The sequence below is a fragment of the Anolis sagrei genome, chromosome 2, assembly GCF_037176765.1.
Source record: "Anolis sagrei isolate rAnoSag1 chromosome 2, rAnoSag1.mat, whole genome shotgun sequence".
Lineage (NCBI taxonomy): Eukaryota > Metazoa > Chordata > Lepidosauria > Squamata > Dactyloidae > Anolis > Anolis sagrei.
Window position 1 is genome coordinate 193,026,283 of NC_090022.1, and position 23,545 is coordinate 193,049,827.

Sequence of the window (23,545 nt, forward strand, 5' to 3'; positions counted from 1 at the left end):
TAGGAGACTACCAAAAACATACCAAGTCAACTGGCAAAACCAGCTTCTATATATTATAAGGGATACCATTTTACAATGGCGTTGTATGTAATGTGACTTGAGCACAGATGGTATCCATGGGGGATTTTGGATGAAACCCATGGATACTAAAATCCACAGATTTTGGTATCCATGGGGGATTTTGGATGAAACCCATGGATACCAAAATCCACAGATTTTGGTATCCATGGGGGATTTTGGATGAAACCCATGGATACCAAAATCCACAGATTTTGGTATCCATGGGGGATTTTGGATGAAACCCAAGTGAATGCCAAAGGCTCACTCTAATGCAGCCATCAGTAGCATCTTGTCACAGTGTTGTTCCTTGATTTCTCCCTCTTGTATTTGCTTAAATGGTTATCATGCAGCATTGATAGGCTGTCCAAAATATCCCTTAATAGGATAAATTTCCTTCAGAAGGAAAGGCTGCTAGATCTAGGACAGTGGTCTTCAACTTGTGGCTCCCCAGGTGTTTTGGCCTATGACTCCCAGAAATCCCAGCCAGTTTACCAGCTGTTAGGATTTCTGGGAGTTGAAGGCTAAAATGTCTGGGGACCCACAGGTTGAGAACCACCAAGTTCTGTAGGTATGCTTCGTGTTCAGCAGGCCCCACCGTGGTACAGAATCAGGTACGCAAGCAAACCTGTGATATAACACAAAACTATATGAATGCTTAGGTTGCCAACTTTAAAACTGACCCATGCAGCTCTGCTTTGAAAGAGAATTTGATCACTTTGCAAAAATCATGTTTCAGCTATTGATTTTGGCATGTAAGCTACTAAAAAACAGACAATTCAAAACAGTAGTTTCTACTCCCAGGTTCTGCTGCTTTTCACACATAAACTCACAATCACATTGTGTTTTTTTTTATTCCACACTGAAACATCACACACTTGTATATGTAGGCCAATTGTAGGCTGCCTTGAGTCCCCCTAGGGGTTGAGAAGGGCGGGGTAGAAATGTTCTAAATAAATAAATAAATAAAAATGTATGTGCATATGTATGCACTTGTGTGTACATTTTGTTTATATATTGAAAATTTGCTCAGTGACTTTATTTGCATGTTAGGATACTTTGGTTATACTTTTTGTATCTATTTTTCAGTACTGACATCATGTTTCAAAGGAAAAAAATGTTTCATATTAGTATTTGTGAACTTTTATGTTGGTTAGGTCTGCTGGTATATATTATCATTGCAATGGGTTATGGCTCAATGCAAATCAAGTTTGACTTAACTTGATTCTAACCCACCAGAGCACACTAGGTTTATCCCTTCATCCTGGCAAGGAAAATGCATTTCTAGACAACCAGTTGATTGGGGAAATGTTCCAGCTGGTGCCTATAAAAGCAACGTGGCATGGAGAAGTCAAACACGGAGGCTTTTCACAGCATGGAGAAAAAACATTATCCTCCCCTGCTGCTGTTTCTCCATCCTGCCTTCGTTGGCCAGAGTGAGCCAGGTTCAGTGAAAGAAGTTGGCAAGGAATGGCCTGTCCCCCTGCACCAACCAGCAGGCCATGCTAAACCTAGAGAGATGGGTTGTTCGATCGCTAAGTTTTTCTACACAATAAACATGTGACTCTCAATGGGTTGCTAGCCATTGAACCAGACTCCTATAGCTGCCAACCATTTCTGCTATCCACATCTATAACTTTATCAGCAGGCAGAAGTTAAAATGGAGCAGGTGCTCCTTTTCCTGCTGTGAAAATGTTGGACAAGCATCGCTTGCCAAGGGAAGGGAAAGCTGCCAGGCTGCCAAGACTCTCTTCCACAAGAACCCTTGTGCCCGCCTTTGCATCTGCTGCCTCTAGTTATCACGGATCATTGTGTCTTGTAATGGCAGGCAATTATACTGAGTAACAAAAGGCAAGCAAACCAGGAGGTGGAGGGTGGTATATCTGTTGCTTAAATACAACCTGCCTTTTCTGATCCTTCCTTTCTCTGGATCATTTGTTCATTTGTTGAGGTTGATGGAGAAAAGGCTGTGGAGATCGGCTTGAATAAGTATAGACAGAGAGATGCTCTTTCTCTTTGCCCCATTTACACTACCATATAATCCAGTTTTTGAATGCAGATTAACAGCATAGAAGTGGATTATATGGCAGTGTAGACTCATCCAATTCACAGCTGTTAATCTGCATTCTGAAACTGGATTATATGACATTGTAGATCCAGGCTCCCTCCCTCCCTCTCTCTCCCTCCCTCTTTCTCCGGCTCGCTCACACACACTCATCGACTCACACAAGAGAAATCTGCCAATACACACTACGCCTCTATTAAAGCAGCTCCACTGGCTACCGATAAGTTTCGGATCCCAAATCAAGGTGCATGTTTGGACCTACAAAGCCCCTCCTATTGTTATGATCGCATCCACCCCTATAAACCAGCTCGACCTCTAAGAACTGCAGGGGAGGCTCTCCTCTTGCTTCCACCACCGTCACAAGCACAACTGGTAGGGATGAGGGAGAAGGCTTACTTGGTGGTGGCCCCTCGACTTTGTAGCACCCTCCCCAGGGAGATTAGGCAAGCCCCCAAATTGTCCTCCTTTTGCAGTGATTTGAAAACGTGCATTCAAGAACGACTAGTCCCTTATAAATGCCTAGCCCCTAGGTTGCCAGATAGTACTCTCTTTTGCACTTCATCCACTTCCCTGGCCCTATGGTACTGTTTGCACTATACCTTGCCCAGCCCTTCATTCATCCTTGTTATTGCAGTACACCTGTTCCCAAGGAGAGGTACTTGTGAAATGTTCTGCCTAAAATACCAGAATCTCTTGGCCACCCTTAGGTATTGTGCACAGCCCAGAAGACAGGCACTATAAAGGGTCCCAATTCAGGCAGCAAAATGCCTTTGTCCTTTGTAAATGAACACATACAACTGCCTTATACCAATTCACTAAACATCCTAATCCTAACAGTATTACCACCAATAAATATGGATTTTCAAAATAGGGGAGACCCTGCATGATGTGGTGGTTGGAGCATTACACTATGGCACTGAGGACCAGGGTTGGAATCCCTGCTTGGACATGGAAACCCACCAGATGACCTAGTTGGTCACTCCCTCTTAACTTCAGAGAAGGATAAAGATAAGACCACTGAGTGTGGTCACCTTGGGATTGCTATAAATTGGATACTACTTGATGGGACACAGCAACAACAATAACAACAGCAATAGACAAAGCCAATATAATCATTACTTTCTTCACCTTCTCCTTTCCACCTTTTCTCATCCTCACGTTTCAATAACTTCCCATTCTGCACATATACACAAAACCAACACAGCTGTGGTGTCTAGTATGTCTCAAATGATAGTGATTCCATGCCAGATTTTGACTAGTTTTACAGGAGCTATCCATGGTGCTGCATCTATTTTAGAGCAAAGGTTCAGCACTTGGAGAGCTCCTTTAAAGCCCATCTTGTAATCTGGACTGTCAGTGACACTCACACAGAAGGCAGACAAGGGAGCGGGCATTTGTTAAGCCACAGCAGTGAGTTGCCAAGTCAGCTTCTATCATTTTGAAGAAGGTCTTTGGCTTCCTACACTGGGAAGATAATTCAGTGCAATTTTGTGCATCTTAGATTTTCTACCGTAGGTTTTAAAGGTGGATCCCCTCACCTGCTGGCTGCTTCCTCCCAAATAACAGAGTGAGTTCTTTTCTGCTCATGGCCTGGTGGGCCAAGGAAGAAGTCCCTTTCCATGTTCTGCAGGGCTTCTCCCCAACCTACTTTCCCTAAATAGATTTCCAATAAAAATACTTGTTTCGTGACCAGCTGCACAGCACTTGTCCCCATGAAACTGACAGCTTGGAACAAGGGAGAGTCAGGGACAAGAGGGGCTGTGAGGTCAGGAGGAAGAACATCGATGGCAGAGGAGGGGAGACAGAGAGACATGCCCGCTTGGCGGCCTGGTCAGTGCCAGTGAGGCAGCCATCCTGAACGAATGTCTCTGGACTCGTCACCATGATCAGAACAAGAAAAGCAACCACCGTGAAGACAAAGGAGCAGAATTAGCATAACGCCCATTCGGAATCAACAAGGTTGTTGGTGTTCTCTTCTAACCCCTCACCTTCACTAATGCAAGCCCTCTTAAAGTCCCGGTCCCTCTTTGCAACTCCATCCCCCACCCCTCTTTTTCTAGCTTTGACACATCTCTATTTTTAGCTTCCCCTTCCCGACGTTTGGCTGCTGTTGCTGCTCTCGGCCCTCGTGCAAATGAGCTCATGCTCTGCCTCACACGACTCGTTCACCTTCTGGGCTTGGTGCCAGTTCATTAGCCAGGGGATGGTAGTGGCAGAAGGACAGGAAACTGGGGGTCTCAGATCCCTTTGCCTCCACCAGGCCGCCTCTTTCTGGTGCTTCATGCCAGGTGCCCATGCCGCATAACGTGTGCCAGGCTAGGATTCACTTGGTCCCTGCAGGCAGTGAGACAGCTCAGACAGGTTGCTCTCTCTGTGGGAAACCTACCTCACAAGGTTGTTGAGAGGATGAACTGGAAAGAGACCAAACTATGCTGCCTTTTTATCCTTGAAGGAATGAAAATATAAGCGTACTGTGTAAATGCCTTCAACTTACCTGTAATCTTCATGAATTTAATAGGGATTTCTTAGGCAAGAAATACTCCGAGGCAGTTTTGTCAGTTGAAATGTAGCCTAAAGCACCTACTATTCATTGCCAGTCTGCCATTCAAGTATTAACCTGAGCTGATCCTCTTTAGCTCTCAAGATCAGATGGGATCTGGGACCTTTACAGTATTTTCGGCATCCTTTACATATTAGCTCTGAATTTCCGTAATCCCTTTCCTGACCCTTCACTGTTCAGGTTTCTCCGTTTTATCCTCACGTAGCCAAACTTTCACTACTGCTAAGCTCAACCTTATTGCTCCCTTGAAATGATCTCCATCAAAGCTGAAACCCAACTAAGGAAGAGTTGGTTTAGAAACTGCACTATCCAACCATCCTTTCCTGCTGTGATCCCTAAGCTCAACTAGAATTGAACTATGAATGTGACTCTTTGCTCATTAACATAAAAAGCAGGGGAAAGGCTTTCTCCAAGTACATGAGTCAAAGCATCAAGTGTGTTCTGGAATAGCAGGTGACCTTTTGACAAGAACTGGGAGAGAAACTCCAATAAATAAACAGAAACAGAGACAACAAAACAATTTACAATCCAGACCTTGGGAAGGCTCTTGCTACTTTAAGCAGTTGCAGAGAGAATTTCACTAAATGCAGATGTTCCCTTCATGTTAAACAAGAATCAATCTGCCAAATGACGGGATAGATCATGTTCTTTTCCAAGCTATTCTTAAAGAGACCATATTTATTTATTATTTATTTTACCCTATTTATACCCCGCCTTTCTCTACCCCAAGGGGGACTCAAGGTGGCTTACATATGGCAATTATTCAATGCCTTAAATACAAACATTGGAGCATGTAGTGGTTTGAACTTTGGACTTTGACTTCAGAGGACAATCAACCATGGAAACTAACTGGGCGATCCTGAGCAAGTCATGCTCTCTCAACCTCAGCAGAAAGAAAAAGCAACCAGTACTCCACTCACCCAATAACTCTTGCCATTAAATCCCTTGGAAAACTCTGGGAACACTTTATTTAAGAGTGGGTCTCAGGCAGAGAGCCCCTAGTGGCACAGTGAGTTAAAGCGCTGAGCTGCTGAGCTTGTTGACCGAAAGGTCACAGGTTCAATTCCAGGAAGCAGTGTGAGCTTCTGCTGTCAGCCCCAGCTTCTGCCAACCTAGCAGTTCGAAAACATGCAAATGTGAGTAGATCAATAGGTACCGCTCCGGCGGGAAGGTAATTGCGCTCCATGCAGTCATGCCAGCCACATGACCTTGGAGGTGTCTACGGACAATGCCGGCTCTTCGGCTTAGAAATGGAGATAAGCACCACACCCTAGAGTCAGATATGACTGGACTTAATGTCAGGGGACAACCTTTACCTTTTACCTCAGTCAGATCATACCAGCAATTTTATATCTGGCTTATAGCTCACGGGAGGGGAATATTTTCCTGCCTTTCAAAAATAAGAAACATGAAGAATCAGATGGTGAAAGGGAGAATCAGTGTAGTAGAAGGAACTCATTTCGCCTGGGTAGCCTGGCAACACCTTTTCAGACAGAATCTCTAGCTAAGATTGCAAGTTCCATGGGTCCTTTCATGCTCTTCAATTATAGCAATGTGATTCCACTTTAGATGCCATAGCAACATCCTATGGTATCCTAGGAAATGCAATTTAAGGAAGAGCCTTTGGAATCCTCAGCCAGAGAGCTTCTCTTTTACTACTGACCAAACTACATCCCCTCTTCCAGGATTCAATAGGCTTCAGCCATGGCCTCCTATAGCATCCACAACAGTTTAAATGGAGACATAGTGCTATAGCTGAGCACTATGAAAGGTGAGGTATTGTCAGAGTTGAGGTCCAGTGGCTCTGCTTTAAAGCATAGGGCTAGGAGTGAAAGGTAACACAGGACTGATAGGTGATATGGTGTGTGTATGTGCATGTGTGCACATACAAGTCATCTGTCAACTTGCTCCATGAATTTTGTAGACAATGAATCCTTGAATCTATTAGGTAAGGAGTCCTTAGAGGTGACTTTTCTAGTTTCTTCCTCTGCAATATAGCCTGGAGCACTTGGTATTCATTATCATAGCCATCTTTAAATATCTGAATGGGTCTGGTGTGGCTTATTTTCTCTTGGTCCAGGGACCATAGAATCATAGAATTGGAAGAGACTTTATGGGCCATCCAGTCCAACCCCCTGCCAAGAAGCAGGAATATTGCATTCAAAGCACCCCTGACAGATGTCCATCCAGCCTCTGTTTAAAAGCTTCCAAAGAAGGAGCCTCCACCACACTCCAGGGCAGAGAGTTCCACTGCTGAACAGCTCACACAGTCAGGAAGTTTTTCCTCATGTTCAGATGGAATCTCCTTTCTTGTAGTTTGAAGCCATTGTTCCGTGTCTTAGTCTCCAGGGAAGCAGAAAACAAGCTTACTCCCTCCTCCCTGTGACTTCCTCTCACATATTTATACATGGCTATTATATCTCCTCTCAGCCTTCTTCAGGCTAAACATCCCCAGCTCCTTAAGCCGCTCCTCATAGGGCTTGTTCTCCAGACCCTTGATCATTTTAGTCGCCCTCATCTGTCAATATCTCTCTTCAATTGTGGTGCCCAGAATTGGACACAATATTCCAGGTGTGGTCTAACAAAGGCGGAATAAGATGAACAAATGGATTCAAATAACAAGAAATGAGATTCCATCTAGGAACACTAGGAAGAAGTTCTTTGCTTGGAACAACTGTTCAACAGACTACCTTGGAGGGTGGTGGGCTTCCCATATTTTAGGGTCATTAATCAGAGGTTGGATGGACATTTTTCAAGAGTGCTTTAGCTGTGCATTCCTACGTGACAAGGTTGAACTCAGTGGCCATGATTCTATGATCCTATGAGTAGAGCTCCCTCACTGATTCAGAACCTGGCAGTTCAAACACTGTCTAATACCCTGAGCCCATCTCTTTCTCCCACCAAGAATTAGAAACATAGAATCATAGAGTTGAAAGAGATTACAAGGACTATCCAGTTAAATTCCCTGTCGTGCAGGAATACACTACCAAAGCATTCCCAACTGAAGTTCATCAAAAATCAAAATCCACAGAAAAGGAGACCACCATATTCCAAGGGAGTGTATCCCACTGTTGAACAGTTCTTCCTAATTTTTTTGTTGTGTCAGGAACGACTTGAGAAACTGCAAGTCGCTTCTGGTGTGAGAGAATTGGCCATCTGCAAGGACGTTGCCCAGGGGACGCCCGGATAATTTGATGTTTTTATCCTTGTGGGAGGCTTCTCTCATGTCCCCGCATGAGGAACTGGAGTTGATAGAGGGAGCTCATCTGCTGCCTCTCCCTGGATTTGAACCTGTGACCTGTCGGTCTTCAGTCCTGCCAGCACAGGTGTTTAACCCACTGTGCCACCAGGGGCTCCTTTTCTTCCTAATATTCAGGTGGGATCTCCTTTCCTGTAGTCTGAATCCATTGTTCTGTGTCATAGAGCCCTTCCACACAGCCATAGAACCCAGAATATCAAGGCAGAGTGGGCACAATCCCACAATTGGGTTATCTGAGTCTACACTGCCATATATTCCAGTTCAAAGCAGATAACGTGGGAATTTATTCAGCTGTGTGGAAGGGGCCCCAGTCTCTAGAGCAGTGCAAAACAAGTTTGCTCACTCTTCATTATGACATCCCATCAAATATCTAAGCATGTCTATCTTGTCACCTCTCAACCTTCTCTTCTCCAGGCTAAACATATCCATCTCCCTGAGCCACTTCACTGAGGGTTTGGCTTCCAGGTCATTTAGCATTTTGCTTGCCCTCTTCTGGAGACGTTCCTTCTTGAATTGTGGTGCTCGGCACTGGACAGAGTATTCTGAGTTGCCCCATTCGAATGCAGCCTGAGTAAAGCCCACCCCTGTGCTTCTGGGAGCCATGTCTCCTCGTCCTTCCCTCCCTGGGGAGAGCTGCCACAAGGCCTGTCAAGCGGGACCCAGCTGTTCTACATGTCCATGTATCTAGGTCACCCACTATCCAGCAGGCCTTGCTGTTGCTGCCAGCCCCACTGGCAAATCCCATCCCACACAGATGGGACAGATCAACAGCACCAGAGTTCAGGTCTTTGATTTGATCCCTTAGAGATGAGGCAGGGGAGGGCATCCAGGGACTATGCAATCCTCATCCTAAAGCTTCTAAAAGAAGGAGCAGAAACCTTCACAACCCCACCAGCTGTTTTCCTGAGGATTAATACAGGACACCCAGAGCAAAACTGAGTAAAACCAGTCCGGATGTCACAGCTTTGCTGATAAAATGTTCAGTTACACACACACACACACACACCCCATATCCATAAATTCAGCCATCTATGGCTTGGAATCATTCAAAATTAAATGAATCCAAAAAGTAAACCTTTATTTAGTAATTTTATATCAGAGATACCATTTTACTATGGCATTGAATATAATCAAGCATGAGCACCTGCAGATTTTGGTAGCCATGAGGAGTTCTGAAACCAAACCCTAGCCGATACCAAGGGCCCACTATACCACCTTGCACCATTTGTTTTCATCTCTGCAGATTTTTTGAGCTGTTCTAAAATGCCACTGTCAGAGGCATTGTTAACTGAGGGCACATCTACACTGACCCATTATCCCTAAAGGCAGATGAATCAGCTCCATGGCTGCTGCATAACACACTGAGCTGATTCAGGTTAACATGGGCCAAGGTCCTTAGTGTAGCCTTTCACCATGTTAACAAAAGTCACTGGTTACTCCAAATTCTCTGCCAAAATCTGGAGCAAACAACAAATTGGGGCCATATAAGCAATTGGGCCAATTCTAGATGGAACCAGTTGCAACTGTTTGCACAGCCATCCCATATTCCCTGAGTTTAAGTGGCAAACACTAGCCCCAAGATAATGAGGCCAGTGTAAATATACCTCAAGATACATCTGTATTGCAAGGAGGAGGAGGAGGAGGAGGAGGAGGAGGAAGAGACAGCTCACGGTGGGGCACAACATAGTTAAAAACATATCATGAAACATTATATAAAATACATATATTAAAATGTATTTCTAATAAAAGCATATATTAAAATACAAACAACAAAGATTTAAATAAAGTAAACGCAGGAAAATTAATAATTAAAAATTGACTGCATAGGCTTCTTATTATTTATTGTTATTATTAAGTTGATTTATACCCTGCAAAATCTCCCGAAGGACTCGACGCAGCTTACAAAGGCCAAGGCCGCCAACAACAATAACATACACATGCACAATAAAAGTCATAAGCAAATAAAAACATCAAGCAAAGCATTAGAACAATAAAAAAACAATGACACAGTGACGCATTTAAAACCAAGGGCCGGGCCAAGTGTAATAGATAAAATTTAAAAGTGCTGGACTTGACAAGTGATATATAGAGGTATTTAGAGGTAGCTGCAATGTGCGAATAATCCTGAATCTCTCACAAAGTGCATTTGGGACTTGATGCCAGTTCTTAAATTCTTAAATTCTAAAGAATGCTTAAATTCTGACAGGCAGCCAATGAAAAGGTCCTCTGGGTGATGATGATGATGATGATGATGATGATGATGATGATGATAATTAATAAATTTTATTTATACCCCGCCACCATCTCCCCAACAAGGACTCGGAGCAGCTTACATGAGGCCAGGCCCATTCGACAAATCAAAACGAAATAAAACCAAAAACACATACAATAAACAACAACATCATAATTACATAAACACATGAATACATTAACAATATAAGATTACAATAAACACAGTCACAGTAACAATGGGTGGCTACATGTGTGAGAAAATGATTTAAAAACTGATTAAAAACACGGGTGAGATAAAAGGAGGAGCAGGTTATTTGCGGAGGGGGGTGATGGACACCAGTTGAGTTCTGCTTAGCTTTAGCACAGAGGATTAAGCCGCTGGGCTGGGCTTTAGCACAGTGGGTTAAACTGTCAGCTTCAGAAAATCCTGCCGATCAAAAGGTTGACAGTTCAAGCCCGGGTTGGGGTGAGCTCCCAACCAACAGCCCAGCTTCTGCTCACCTAGCAGTTTGAAAACAGCAATGTGAGTAGGGGAGGTAATAAAAGGTGCCCATGCGGACATGCCGGCAATTCGACCGGGAGAGTGTTTAAGGACAACAAAGCCCTCGGCATGAAAAATGGAGTGATAGTACCCCTTCACCCCAGGTGATTGGAATCAAGCACAGTCTCCAGATGCCAAGATGGAAAAAGATGGGAAAGCCTTTACCTCTGTTTATGTACCGTCTGTCTTTATTATTTGTATAACGGCACTGAATGTTTACCGTATATGTGTACTCTAATCCACCCTAACTCCTCTCGGGTACATTATTATTATTAGCTGGAATAGCCGCCCTCCAGAGGAGTGTCCAGAGCGGGTTGTATGGGAGAAGGAATCCTGTAGGTAATTGTATTATTGTTATTTTATTTAGTTTAGTTTTGGTTTCATGTACTTCTGCTTTGCTCCTTATTCCTAAAAAAAAAGCCCTCAGTTTGGCTAGTGGAGGATTGGTATCTTTCATGTCAGAGGGGTTGTGATTCCACTCTGAACTTCAAAGTAGCTCTCCCAGGTCCTTTTCCTATTTGAAGTATAGAGTTCAGCACCTTGAATGGTTTATTTGAAGTTCAGACTATAACCTAAAATAGATTGTCGAAGGTTTTCATGGCCGGAATCACTGGGTTGTTGTAGGTTTTTTCGGACTATATGGCCATGGTCTAGAGGCATTCTCTCCTGACGTTTCGCCTGCATCTATGGCAAGCATCCTCAGAGGTAGTGACCTCACTATAACCTAAAATAGATTGTCGAAGGTTTTCATGGCTGGAATCACTGGGTTGTTGTAGGTTTTTTCGGACTATATGGCCATGGTCTAGAGGCATTCTCTCCTGACGTTTCGCCTGCATCTATGGCAAGCATCCTCAGAGGTAGTGACCATGGCCATATAGTCCGAAAAAACCTACAACAACCCACTAAAATAGATTCGCTGTCCCATTGCAATTTCAAACAGACATTGTCACAGTGAGATCATTGCACATTATAAAACACCACTAAGGGGTATTAACCAGATATTTAAGGAACATGCTACCAATTGCTTGTGCCTCTATACCAGGCCCTCGAACCCAGGCCAAAAAATAAAGGCTTGATTTGATGCTGGGACAAAGGAGAACTGGGCTTGACAAACCAATCTAAAGAAGGAATTCCATCATAGAGAATACCATGTCTCATGTCATGGTCCAGCTTAGTGGTCCCTGTGCAAGTAAAGGGCCTGGACAGTCTATTGCCGTGAGTCCTAACTGGGGAGATGGCAAGATAATAATGATGATGAAAATAATGATAGTGACAACCACAACAGTAAATCCCTGAAGTGTAGGATATTTCTAGAAGCATGGCTTGTCATGAAAGTGACACTGGTCAAAACTCTCTCCTTCTACGCAGTATATAAATGTACAGGGAGCCTTGTCCTCTTTTGGATTTAACCACTGCATCTTACAAAGGGAGGGATAAAAACCTGCCGTCTTAAATTCCTCTTAAATAGAACAGACAGCCGTAAAAGTAGGAGCGCAACTTTGTCTGCAAAATCCAAAGCTCAACTAGGTTTTTTAAAGCAGAAATTTGAATGATCACAGCTGTGGTAATAATGATAATGTGTTTCAGCAGCAAGTCGGGGCTGTAGAAAAGTATCATTCATCTTGATTTGATTTCTGATTGAATTGCTCATTGATGGAGTTATTTTTTATTTTTCTGTGTCGTCATATAGTTGTGTTGTTTACATGCTTTCTATACTTTCGTCATTGTGCCCACTCTAGGGTAAGATAAATTAAAAGATGCACTTTTTTTAAAGGGCATTGGGAAGGATCTATGACCTAAATCCTACTTTTTAATCCCAGCAAGAACAGACTGATTGAGCTAATTGGATTTGCCTTTGTGTTAACTTGCCCTTCAACAGTTAATGGATCCACTTTAATTGGGATTACCCAGTAGGACTGAGACCTGTATACAGGGCAAGGCTTTCTCATTGTTAGTTTCATTTATTTATTTATTTATTTCATATCAAAAGCATTACATAAATTAGTATAAAACTGATAAAAATAGAAGGAGCGCAGGCGGCTAAATATCTTTTGACCAAAAATGGGCAACAGCAACGGCATTGTCTGTAGCCTCCAACAATTCTTCCTTTTGTATTTTTTATTTACAGCATTTATATTCCGCCCTTCTCACCCCACAGGGGACTCAGGGCGGATTACAATGTACACATATATGGCAAACATTCAATGCCAATTAGACATACAACGTATATAGACATACACAGAGGCTATTTAACTTTTTCTGGCCACCAGGGGAGCTGTCACTTTCATCGTCCATCTGCGACACTGATGAAGTACTTCCACATTCCCTGTATGCTTTGCTGGAGTGCTTTTTTTGCTGGAGTCTTTCTATGGCCTCATAAATTAGTTAATTAGCCTCCCCACACATAGGTGGTACCTAATTTTCCTACTTGACAGATGCAACTGTCTTTCGGATTGCAAAGGTCAACAACAAGCTACACAATTGGTCGGACACTCACTCTGACCTGGGCTGGCTTCGAACTCATGACCTTCTGGTCAGAGTGATCTTAATGCAGCTGACACTCAGCCAGCTGCGCCACAATCCCGGTGCATGAGGCAGGGCATAGTGGACAAGCATACAGATGTGGAGTTGTCTGTTCTGCTCTGTTGTCTGTTCTTCTTAGCTTCATGAAAATTGCAAAGTTATGGCCAGAAGCCATTAGTAATAGCTTAAAATTAAAAAAAGATGACTTTCTTCATGGTTGTGTCCACACTAGGACTGGAATCCTATTAGTGGCATACTCAATGGATTGTCACCTTGTCATGGTGAGGGGTCTATGTGTTCTGGTGAACCTGCAGGCAAAGCAGTTGGAGTCATATGCTCCGGGGGGGGGGGGGGGGGCTCCCTGGGCAGCAAGGTCACAGCAGAGGAGCCAGACAAAATACAATCTGAAGTCCTCAATGGTGGACCAAGCAGATGATAACATAGTACACATTAAATGGCTATGAAGGGGGGTGAAGACTGCAACAGGTGAGAAGCCACTAGTCATCAGGTTAACTATGCCACTAGATGTGAACCTTTCTCTGTGAAGACTGAGTATTGATCAAATGTGCACTGATCTCTACACATAAAACAAATTGACACACAGGCATCTTCCAAGGAAAAGAAAAGAAATGCAACAAAAGTCCCATGGCAATTAGCAAGTGGTGATGGGGGCAGGACTGTGATATCTGGAAGCCCCTAGCCACAGACTTGCACATGGACAGTAGATACGGATTCAGTTGTTCTACCTCAAGGTTCCAAGCAGTTGAGTAGTTTGCCAGCTATATCCATGGCTGAGCATCCACTCTGTTCACCCCTCACGGGGAAGGGGCTAAAAAAATGTGCCATAAACATGGTCTGCCTCTCTTATCCCTGACTGGACCTCTGTGCCCAGAGGGGTCACCACCTTGGGGTCAAAAAAGACTTTATTACAGTAACTTACATAAATTTATTACAGTACTGTAACTTTATTACAGTCGCTTCTCGGCTTTTTTGCTAAGATCAAGTGTAGTATAGTGCTCAGTACAAAGAAAAATCAATATTTGCTTTTTGATGGGTTTTTCCCCAAAATATTTTTGAGCCATGATTGGTTGAGTCCATGGATGATTTGGCCAAGCTTAGCCAATAGATTTTCATGGCTGATAAAGTATTCAAACTTTGGTCTCCACAGTCGTGGTCCAATGCTGAAACCACTACATCATCCTGGCTCTTGAGATTAGAATAGGTGGCTTCAAATGCCATTGACCTGGGATCACAAATAAGGTGTAGATCAAAAGTCATGTTCCTTTATTTGCAATTTCCCAGCAAGATACATAAGAAGAGAGTCTGAGCTCCAAATTGCAAATAAAGGAACATGACTTTTGTAAACATGTAACAGAATGGCATGTTCAAGCCACATCAATAACTGAGCTGTGGTAGGATGAGATAGTCTGAATCTTCTTCTCAGAAATATGTTTGTAAAAGAATGGGTGTATAAACAGTAGGAGAAAAATACAGAATATAATAAGGTTATAAGGTATAGCAAATGGGAATAATGACTTACCAGCTGACCATTGCTAAAACTCCTGCTACATTGGGGATGGGAACACTGAGACTCTCTGAATATTTGTTGGACTACAACTCCCAGAATGCCTCACTATTGGCAAAACTGCGTAGCTCTGTCTTGCACAGTCCAACGATAGCTAGAAGGCACAATTTGCTCATCTTTGGCCTAAAATCAATTGCACCAGAGTTGATCCATTGAATAAATAAGATGTATGTATATGTTACTTTACCACTTAGCAACTATTTTATTACGTCTGTCTAGTTAGAACTAACTATTTGATTTTGGCCACTGTTTCCTGAACTAATGAAAGACTGGAAACTTTTATTAAAGCAAGATCTGTCTTTCTGTATATGTATGTTAGAGCAAGTGAGAGAGAAAATAAAAGAGAGTGAATGATAAATTTTATTTCCCATGCATATGTGCTTATCTAACCCTGTCTTCTTTTTCTCTTCCAGAGATGACTTTGCTCCCTGAATTTCCTTGAGTCAACTTCTGACGAATAAGTGTCCCTTTTTATACCCTGGACCGTGTGGGAGCGAAGGGTCCGTGGAGGGCACAATGTCCTTCTTGCCACTCTATGCCCTGCTGATGCTACTCCTGCAAGCAGCAACATTTGACCCCCACCCTTGCCCGCCCCAGTGCGTCTGTGAGACCCGGCCATGGTTCACCCCACAGTCTGTCTACCATGAGGCCCGCACAGTGGACTGCAATGACCTCCTCCTGACCCAAGTGCCAAGCAATCTCTCCTCAGACACCCAGGTACTTCTTCTGCAGAGCAATAAGATCTCCCAGGTCAATGGGGAACTCCAGCACTTGTCCAACCTGACTGAACTCGACTTGTCCCAGAACCACTTCTCCAGGATCAGCGATGCTGGACTAGCCAACCTCTCACGTCTCATTACACTTTACTTAGAGGAGAACCAAGTGGAGGAACTTCCAGATCACTGCTTGAGTGACCTGGCATCACTTGAAGAACTGTACATAAACCACAACCGCATCTCCTCCATTCAACCATTGGCCTTCACTGGCCTGACCAGTCTGCTCCGGCTGCACCTAAATGCCAATCGCCTCCGTGCCATTGACCACCGTTGGTTTATCTCCCTCCCTAACTTGGAGATCCTGATGATTGGTGAGAATCCTATCTCCCGACTTACCGGTGGGAGTTTCCATCCACTGGGGCGACTTCACAGCCTGGTCTTGGCTGGGATGGAGCTCCGTGAAGTCCCTGCTGATGCCTTCCGAGGCCTGGACTACTTGGAGAGTTTATCCTTTTATGACAACCACCTTCCCCATGTCCCCACGCAAGCTCTGAAAGGCCTCCCTCTGTTGAAGTTCCTGGACCTCAATAAGAACCCCATTGCAGAAGTCCGGGCAGGAGACTTCAAGGATATGCTGCACCTAGAAGAGCTGAGCCTCAATGGCATGGAGGAGCTCTCTGGCATCCACAAAAGTGCTTTTGAGAACCTTCCAGAGTTGGCCAAACTTGAGCTGTGCAACAACCCACATCTCTCCTACTTACACCCGGAGGCCTTTCAGGGGGTGCCAGCTCTTCGCACTCTGCTAATGAGTAATGCAGCCCTCAGTCTTCTCCCTCTCGGCTTGATAGGAACCTTGCCAGCTTTGGCTGAACTCAATCTGTATGGAAACCCACTGCGCTGTGATTGCCTGAAAGCTTGGGAGCCAATAGCCATGAGTCATATTCGATTGATTGAGTCTCAAACCACTCTTTGCGCCTCTCCCCCAGAAGCTGCTGGGCAAGAGCTCCAAGAAGCATTTAAGAGTGCCATGGGAGGGACCTGCCTGCCAGAGATTACCTCCAAGGATCTCCCAGAACGGCTGGAGGTATCATCTGGCTCAACAGTAGCTCTTGATTGCCAGGCCAGCTCAGAGCCGCCACCACAATTCCACTGGATATCCCCGTCTGGAGAAAAGTTGACCACTGGGTCTGGAAGATTGCATCTCAGGGCTGGAGGAACCCTGGAGATCAGCACAGTCAACTCAGCAGACTCAGGTATCTACACTTGTGTGGCAAGGAATAACTTTGGTTCAACCAGTCGTAGTGTGGCTCTTGCCGTGATTGGTGAAAGGAATGTCAGCCCTGTCAAGCTGCTTGTCCTTGCTAAGAAGATCCAGTCTCACTTTGTGGTGGTGGAATGGATGACATCCTTCATGGAAGGGCAGAAGAATGAGAGAGGCAGTGACTCAGCCACAGCCCATCCACTGGCTACACCAGTGTGGTCGTCGGCCACCATGCGAATCCACAACCCCCACCTGAGCTACACGGCACGGGTCCCTGTGGGTATCCGGGAATTCAACCTCACGCACTTGCAACCTGCCACCCGTTATGAAATCTGCCTTACTGTCATGTCCTCTGTCCCCAAGTCCTCAGCTGCTGGTGGTTACACAGACCTCCCTACATCTGTAGAAACATCTGCTAGAACTTCGACATCTGTGAGTTCGCTGGAAGTGGGCTTAACAACCACAGAGGTGTCTGTGTCTTCTGCAAGTCCCTTAGGCACCTCCAGAGGTCCTCCAGCCTTGCTTATGGCTCATCTCTTAGCAACAGTGGTCTCTTCCTCCACTTCCAAAGCTTCCTCGGCACCCTCTACCAGTCCCTGGCCAACCACAACCACTGCACCACCTGTCTGGCAGCTGCCCCGCATGCAACGCTCCTGCCTCAATGTCACCACCAAGGAGGCCTCGCTCTCTGTTGAACTGGTGGGAGGCTGGGCAGGAGGAGCAGCCCTGGCAGCTGTCACCGGCTCCTTGTTAGCAGCTCTGAGTGCTGTGCTCCTGCTTCTCTGTGCCTCGCGGAGGCTTAAGGAAAAAGGCTGTCGCCATTCACTCAAGAAGTACATGCAGCACGCAGCAGCCATTCCCCTCAATGAGGTCTACCCGCCACTGATCAGCTTGTGGGACGCGGAGGGGGACCCACCTCTGCCAATGGCTCCGTTGACACAACTGGCCCCATCCACCCTTCCAATTGCTCCACTTCCACCTGCCACCACTTCCACAGTGGGAGGACCCAGTCTTCTTCTGCCACCCCCTCCCAGCCAGATTGACACTTCCAAGACCTATCTGTGGCAACAGCCGTGAATTTGGCAGGGCAGCCACACACAGCTCTTCTTCCATCCCTGGACAGGAAAGCCTTCGCTCCCCACAGATTTTTTAAGGGTATAAAGAGTGGGTTTTCCAGGTCTTCCCAAATCTATGTACTACTTGCCTCCTACCTTTTCTCCTTGCACTCTATCTCTCACATACACACACACACCGCAACTCTATGCCCTACTGGTAGGCAGTACCAGGAACCTGGTATGTAGGTTGGGGTGTTTTCTTTTTTAATCCAAGGTCTCACTGTGTAGTTGTAGCCAAATATAGGGAGGGGAGGGTCAGGCAGAGGATGACCGGGGCCCCTGGGACAGTGTAGCCCCTGGGGGGCAGGAAACAGAAACAATTTTGAATAAAGTTCTAGAGTTGGACAACACCAAGAGTGTCTGGGTGTATTTGTTGGGGCAGAAATACACACACACACACACACATACGGCACTGTGAGCAGTTATGTACTGTGTACTGGAACCAAACCTCTTGCCAAAATTGAACACACCAGAGAAAGAGAGAGCTTTCACCCAAGAAGGTTGAGATGTTCCCCTCTGGTGGACATTTCAGGGATGACAGGTCTGCTTTTCCTACTGGGCCGCACTACAGACTTTGAAGACAAAGTTTAGCATGAGTTGCTTGGCTTTCCTTTTCTAAAAAAGACAGTTATGCGAGGATTAATTGTGCTTCCTGATCAATTAACGAAGTGTCCAATGGGTGAGTGTCTGCTGTGGTCTCATCTTGTTGTTTCAAATAATAATAATAACAATAATAACTTTATTTTTGTACCACGTCTCCACCTCCCCAACACAAGGTGCCTATAAAATATGCATAAAATGAACACACAGTACAATACAAAAAAGTAAAACCAATAGCACATAAAACAGCAATTGAAAACTCAGAACAATGCCCAATTATCTATGGCAGTGTTTCTCAACCTTCCTAATGCCACAACCCCTTATTACAGTTCCTCATGTTGTGGTGACCACCAACCATAAAATTACTTTTGTTGCTATTTCACAACTGTGATTTTGCTACTGTTGGGAACTGTAATGTAAATATCTGATATGCAGGATGTATTTTCATTCACTGGACCAAATTTGGCACAAATACCCAATACAACCAAATTTGAATACTGGTGGGGTTCAGGCGAATTGATTTTGGGAGTAGTACTTGCTGGGATTGATAGTCCATCTACAATCAAAGAGGATTCTGAACTCCACCAACAATGAAATGGAGCCAAGCTTGGCATACACATCTCCCATGGCCAATAGAAAATATTGGAAGGGTTTGGTGGGCATTAACCTTGAGTTTTGGAGTTGTAGTTCATCTACATCCAGAGAGCACTGTGGACTGAAACAATGATGGATCTGAACCAAACTTGGCATGGATACTCAATATGCCCAAATGTGAACACTGGTGGAGTTTGGGGAAAAATAGACCTTGACATGTTGGAGTTGTAGTTGCTGGGATTTATAGTTCACCTACAATCAAAGAGCATTCTGAACCCCACCAACGATAGAATTGGGCCAAACTTCCCACACAGAACCCCCATGACCAACAGAAAATACTGTGTTTTCTAATGGTCTTTGGCGACCACTCTGATACACCCTCGCGACCCCCACAGGGGTCCCGACCCCCAGGTTGAGAAACCCTGACCTATGGTGACAACTGCGGTAAGACATGGCCAAACCATAAACAAGACAAGGGAATGGGATAGTGCAAATTGTAGCTAAGGAACAAAGGGAAGTCTGGGTTCAAAACTGCCCCTCCTCCATTTTTACATTATTAATTCACATGCCCCTAACCCTAACCCTTCACATTAGGATCCCCCAGTGGGACAATGGGTTAAACCCTTGTGCTGGCAAGACTGAACACCGACAGGTCGGAGGTTCGAATCCAGAGAGAGCGCGGATGAGCTCCCTCTGTCAGCTCTGGCTCCCCATGCAGGGACACGAGAGAAGCCTCCCACAAGGATAGTAAAACATCTTGGTGTCCCCTGGGCAACATCCTTGCAGATGGCCAATTCTCTCACACCAGAAGTGACTTGCAGTTTCTCAAGTTGTTCCTGACATGAAAAAAAACCCTCCACATTCACTAACAATAGTAGTACAATGTATTGTCGAAGGCTTTCATGGCTGGAATCACTGGGTTGTTGTAGGTTTTTTTGGGGTTATATGGCCATGTTCTAGAGGCATTCTCTCCTCACAACCTCTGAGGATGCTTGCCATAGATGCAGGCGAAACGTCAGGAGAGAATGCCTCTAGAATATGGCCATATAGCCTGAAAAAGCCTACTACAACCCCATAGTGGTACAGTCTCCCCTTGAAAGTGAAAAAACATGAATAAAGAAATCACTTTTTTTTAACCTGAAAGAGCACCTTCCTAGGAATTTCTAGGTTTTCAATCATATCTTTATGATCAATATTACCTTAGTGTTCTCTCTAGAAATCTCTACATCCTCAAATATGAGTGGAAGAAGTTGACCATAGAGTCATACTGGAGGCTGTAGAGATTACTGGAAAGAACATTTTAAATAAAATCCATGAATGATCAAATCCACAAAAGTCTAAAACGGCAGATGTGGAGAGATGACAGCAACGACATTTGAAACAGTTCTGAGATTGAGTCCTGGTAGAAGTAGTCGTTTGAGTGGTAGACTAAGCTTCTGGAAGCCAGGTTTCAAATCTCAGCTTGTCCATGAATCCCAGTGGGTGACTATGGGCAAGTCATACTTTCTCAACATCAGAGAAAGGCAATGACAACCCCTCCTTTCAAGAAATCTGGCCAAAAGAAAATGCTGTGATAGGATCACCATAGATGGGAAATGACCAGAAGGCACCAACAACAAAGTCTACCCATCAACACAGTGTTGCCTGATACTTGTAGATTTTGAAATGGCCTTAGCCAAAGCCACCAGACTTTCAGCCAGGGATTGCTTCCCTTTGTACTATTTCCAGTCTTTCCCTAGTCAGTTCAGTTCCTCTGAAGTTCTCCAGCCAGTGAAGGATTACCATCATACTAAATCCAAATGTGAAGAAAAGAATCAAGAGGTGATTATAAGCTAGAGCTCATGGGGAATAGGCCTGTCAAGGACTATTAGCCATGAGAACATTTGCATTTGTTCTGTTGGTAGTTTCACCCAGCTATCCCTTCTTTGGGGATGTAGAGACAACAAAACCAACAGCGACGATGATGATGATGATGATGATGATGATGATGATGATGATGATGATGATTAGGCAGCTAATCAGCCAACCAGCCATAACCTCTTGGAGATCTGGAAAAGATGTTGCTGTTGTTCACATTTGGGAAAAGAAAACAGTTTCTGTAGTAATAGCTCTATAAACACTTTCAAATGAATTAACAAACCGAACATAAATGCAAGTGTAATACAGATTGAGTATCCCTTATCAGGGATGCTGAAATACTACAAATCCAGAATTGTCCACATAGGTGACTGAGATAGATACCCCTTTGCTTTCTGACACTGTACACAAACTTAGTTTCACGCTCACAAATATTTAAAATATTGTATGAAATTGCTTTCAGGCTATGTGTATAAGCTGCATATGAATCATACATGAATTTTGTGTTTAGACTTTGGTCCTATTTCCAACATAACTCATTATGCAGGTACAGGTATTCCCCGAGTTACGAACATCTTAACTATGAATGACTCATAGTTAAGAACGGGGGTGAGACAATAGGAAATGAGAGAAATCTACCCCTCGGAAGGGAAATTCACTCCTGAAAGAGTTACCATGGGGAAAAAAATGTCTCCACTGGAGCTTTCTTGCCAGTCCTTGTTTCCACCACAAGCCAAACATTTCAAAATTGAATTATCACAGGGACAGAAATTGATATCAAATCTGCTGAACAGAGGCATGGGCAGCAAGACAAACTTCACAGGAGTGCTAACCCTTCCCCATGCTATCCAAAGCTTGTGCGTGCGTGCGTGTGTATGGCTGGAGTTACACTTAAAAATGTACCTGTTCTGACTTACATACAAATTCAGCTTAAGAACAAACCTGCAGAATCATGTAACATGGGGACTACCTGTTTATGCAAACACGGGGATTCCAAAATCTAAAACTTCCCAATTATTTTGGATAAGAAATACTCAACCTGTAGTACAGTTACAGCATGTCCTGTTATGTAATGACATCTTAGCGATTCCTAGATTATTAAATGGAATTCCAGTCACTGCTGGTCCAAAATATGGTCAAACACGCTAGCCTATGAAACCAATAGTGGTAAGGACCAAGAGCCAACATTGCAAACATAGGTACAAATGTGTAATTCTATATCATTTCCTGGCCTAATTCCCCAAAACTAACTTTACAGGCAGTAGCTGCACCTTACTTACTTACTTACTTAGGCAATCTCTCATAGTCTGAGGATGATGGTCCTCCAAGTGTAGTATCCTGGCGGTGGGCCCGTAGGTGACTGTGGAGCCCTATTCTTAATCTGCATCATCTCCCACAGTGAGGGCATCGGTTTCGGTCGGGTTGGCTTGATGCGCCTTCCTCTTGGTGCGTTTCTCTCTTTCGCTCTCTATTTGTGCCCCTTCAAATTCTGCAGCACTGCTGGCCACAGTTGATCTCCAGCTGGAGTGCTCAAGGGCCAGGGCTTCCCAGTTCTCAGTGTCTATGCCAGAGTTTTTAAGGTTGGCTTTGAGCCCATCTTTAAATCTCTTTTCCTGTCCTCCAACATTCCATTTTCCATTCTTGAGTTCGGAGTAGGGCAACTGCTTTGGGAGATGGTGGTCAGGCATCCAGACATGACCAGTCCAGCGTAATTGAAGTCTATCCTAATGGCAATAAGGGTGCAATAGGTGAGTCTCCAGCTTCCTCCTACAATACAATGATGAGTTGCAACAGGAATTTTCTGATAGTTGTATGGCAACTTGCTGGTAGGACGAGACTGGAGACATCATCCTACTACCTCCCAGCACAACAGACCTCTATTGTTTAGTAAGGCTGTAGGCTTGGTTGGTTGGGGAACATTTGCAATTCTGATTATAGTTATACATCAATATTGAATGGTTGCCATTGCATAAGTCTAGCTTATGTGTTTGTATCTTCTCAACTGGATGCCACCCAATAATAAGAACAAAAACAGCACAAGCTGTTGGTAGTGATGGTGGACACTCCTTCCTGACTTCCACTCAATTTTCCCTTTCCCCTCCAACAGCCATTTGGCATCTTCTGGCCACCAAACATATTCAATCCTCACAGAACTGGGTTATTATAGGTTTTTTCGGGCTATATGGTCATGTTCTAGAGGCATCTTCTCCTGACATTTCGCCTGCATCTATGGCAAACATCCTCAGAGGTACAATACATCCTCACAGAACTATTCTGAGATTCCACTGCATCTAATGATTCTTTTCTCCTTCTGAACACCACGCCCTCCACCCAACTTCCTGCAAGGAAACTGAATCCTCCGGATGTTTGAGACTACAAATCCCATCCTCCCAGTCCAGTACGTAGTCAAGCACATATTGGGGCATTCCTGCCTGTCTGGACTGCCGTTAGAAGAATGAGTTTGCTGTTGGCAAACAGGATAGGTACATGGAATCCCTTTGTGTGCATAGCAGATGCTCAAGACAAACAGTGAATGAAAAGACACCATTCCCTTCATGCTCTGCTTGTGAACATCTGGCT

General features: G+C 44.4%; 1 protein-coding gene and 1 pseudogene across 2 annotated transcripts in view; both read left to right on the forward strand.

Annotated features, from left to right (window-relative positions):
- LOC132767629 (leucine-rich repeat neuronal protein 1-like) overlaps positions 1–18,264 on the forward strand; it is a 49,011-nt gene extending 30,747 nt beyond the window's left edge. For both annotated transcript variants that reach the window (XM_060762791.2, XM_060762790.2), the window contains one exon: positions 15,236–18,264. In XM_060762791.2, coding sequence (XP_060618774.2) covers positions 15,339–17,876 — 2,538 coding nt within the window. In that variant the 5' untranslated portion in view covers positions 15,236–15,338 and the 3' untranslated portion in view covers positions 17,877–18,264. The remainder of the gene's footprint in view (positions 1–15,235) is intronic.
- Positions 14,211–14,366, forward strand: LOC137096477 (U2 spliceosomal RNA; annotated as a pseudogene).
- Positions 18,265–23,545: the final 5,281 nt, after the last annotated feature.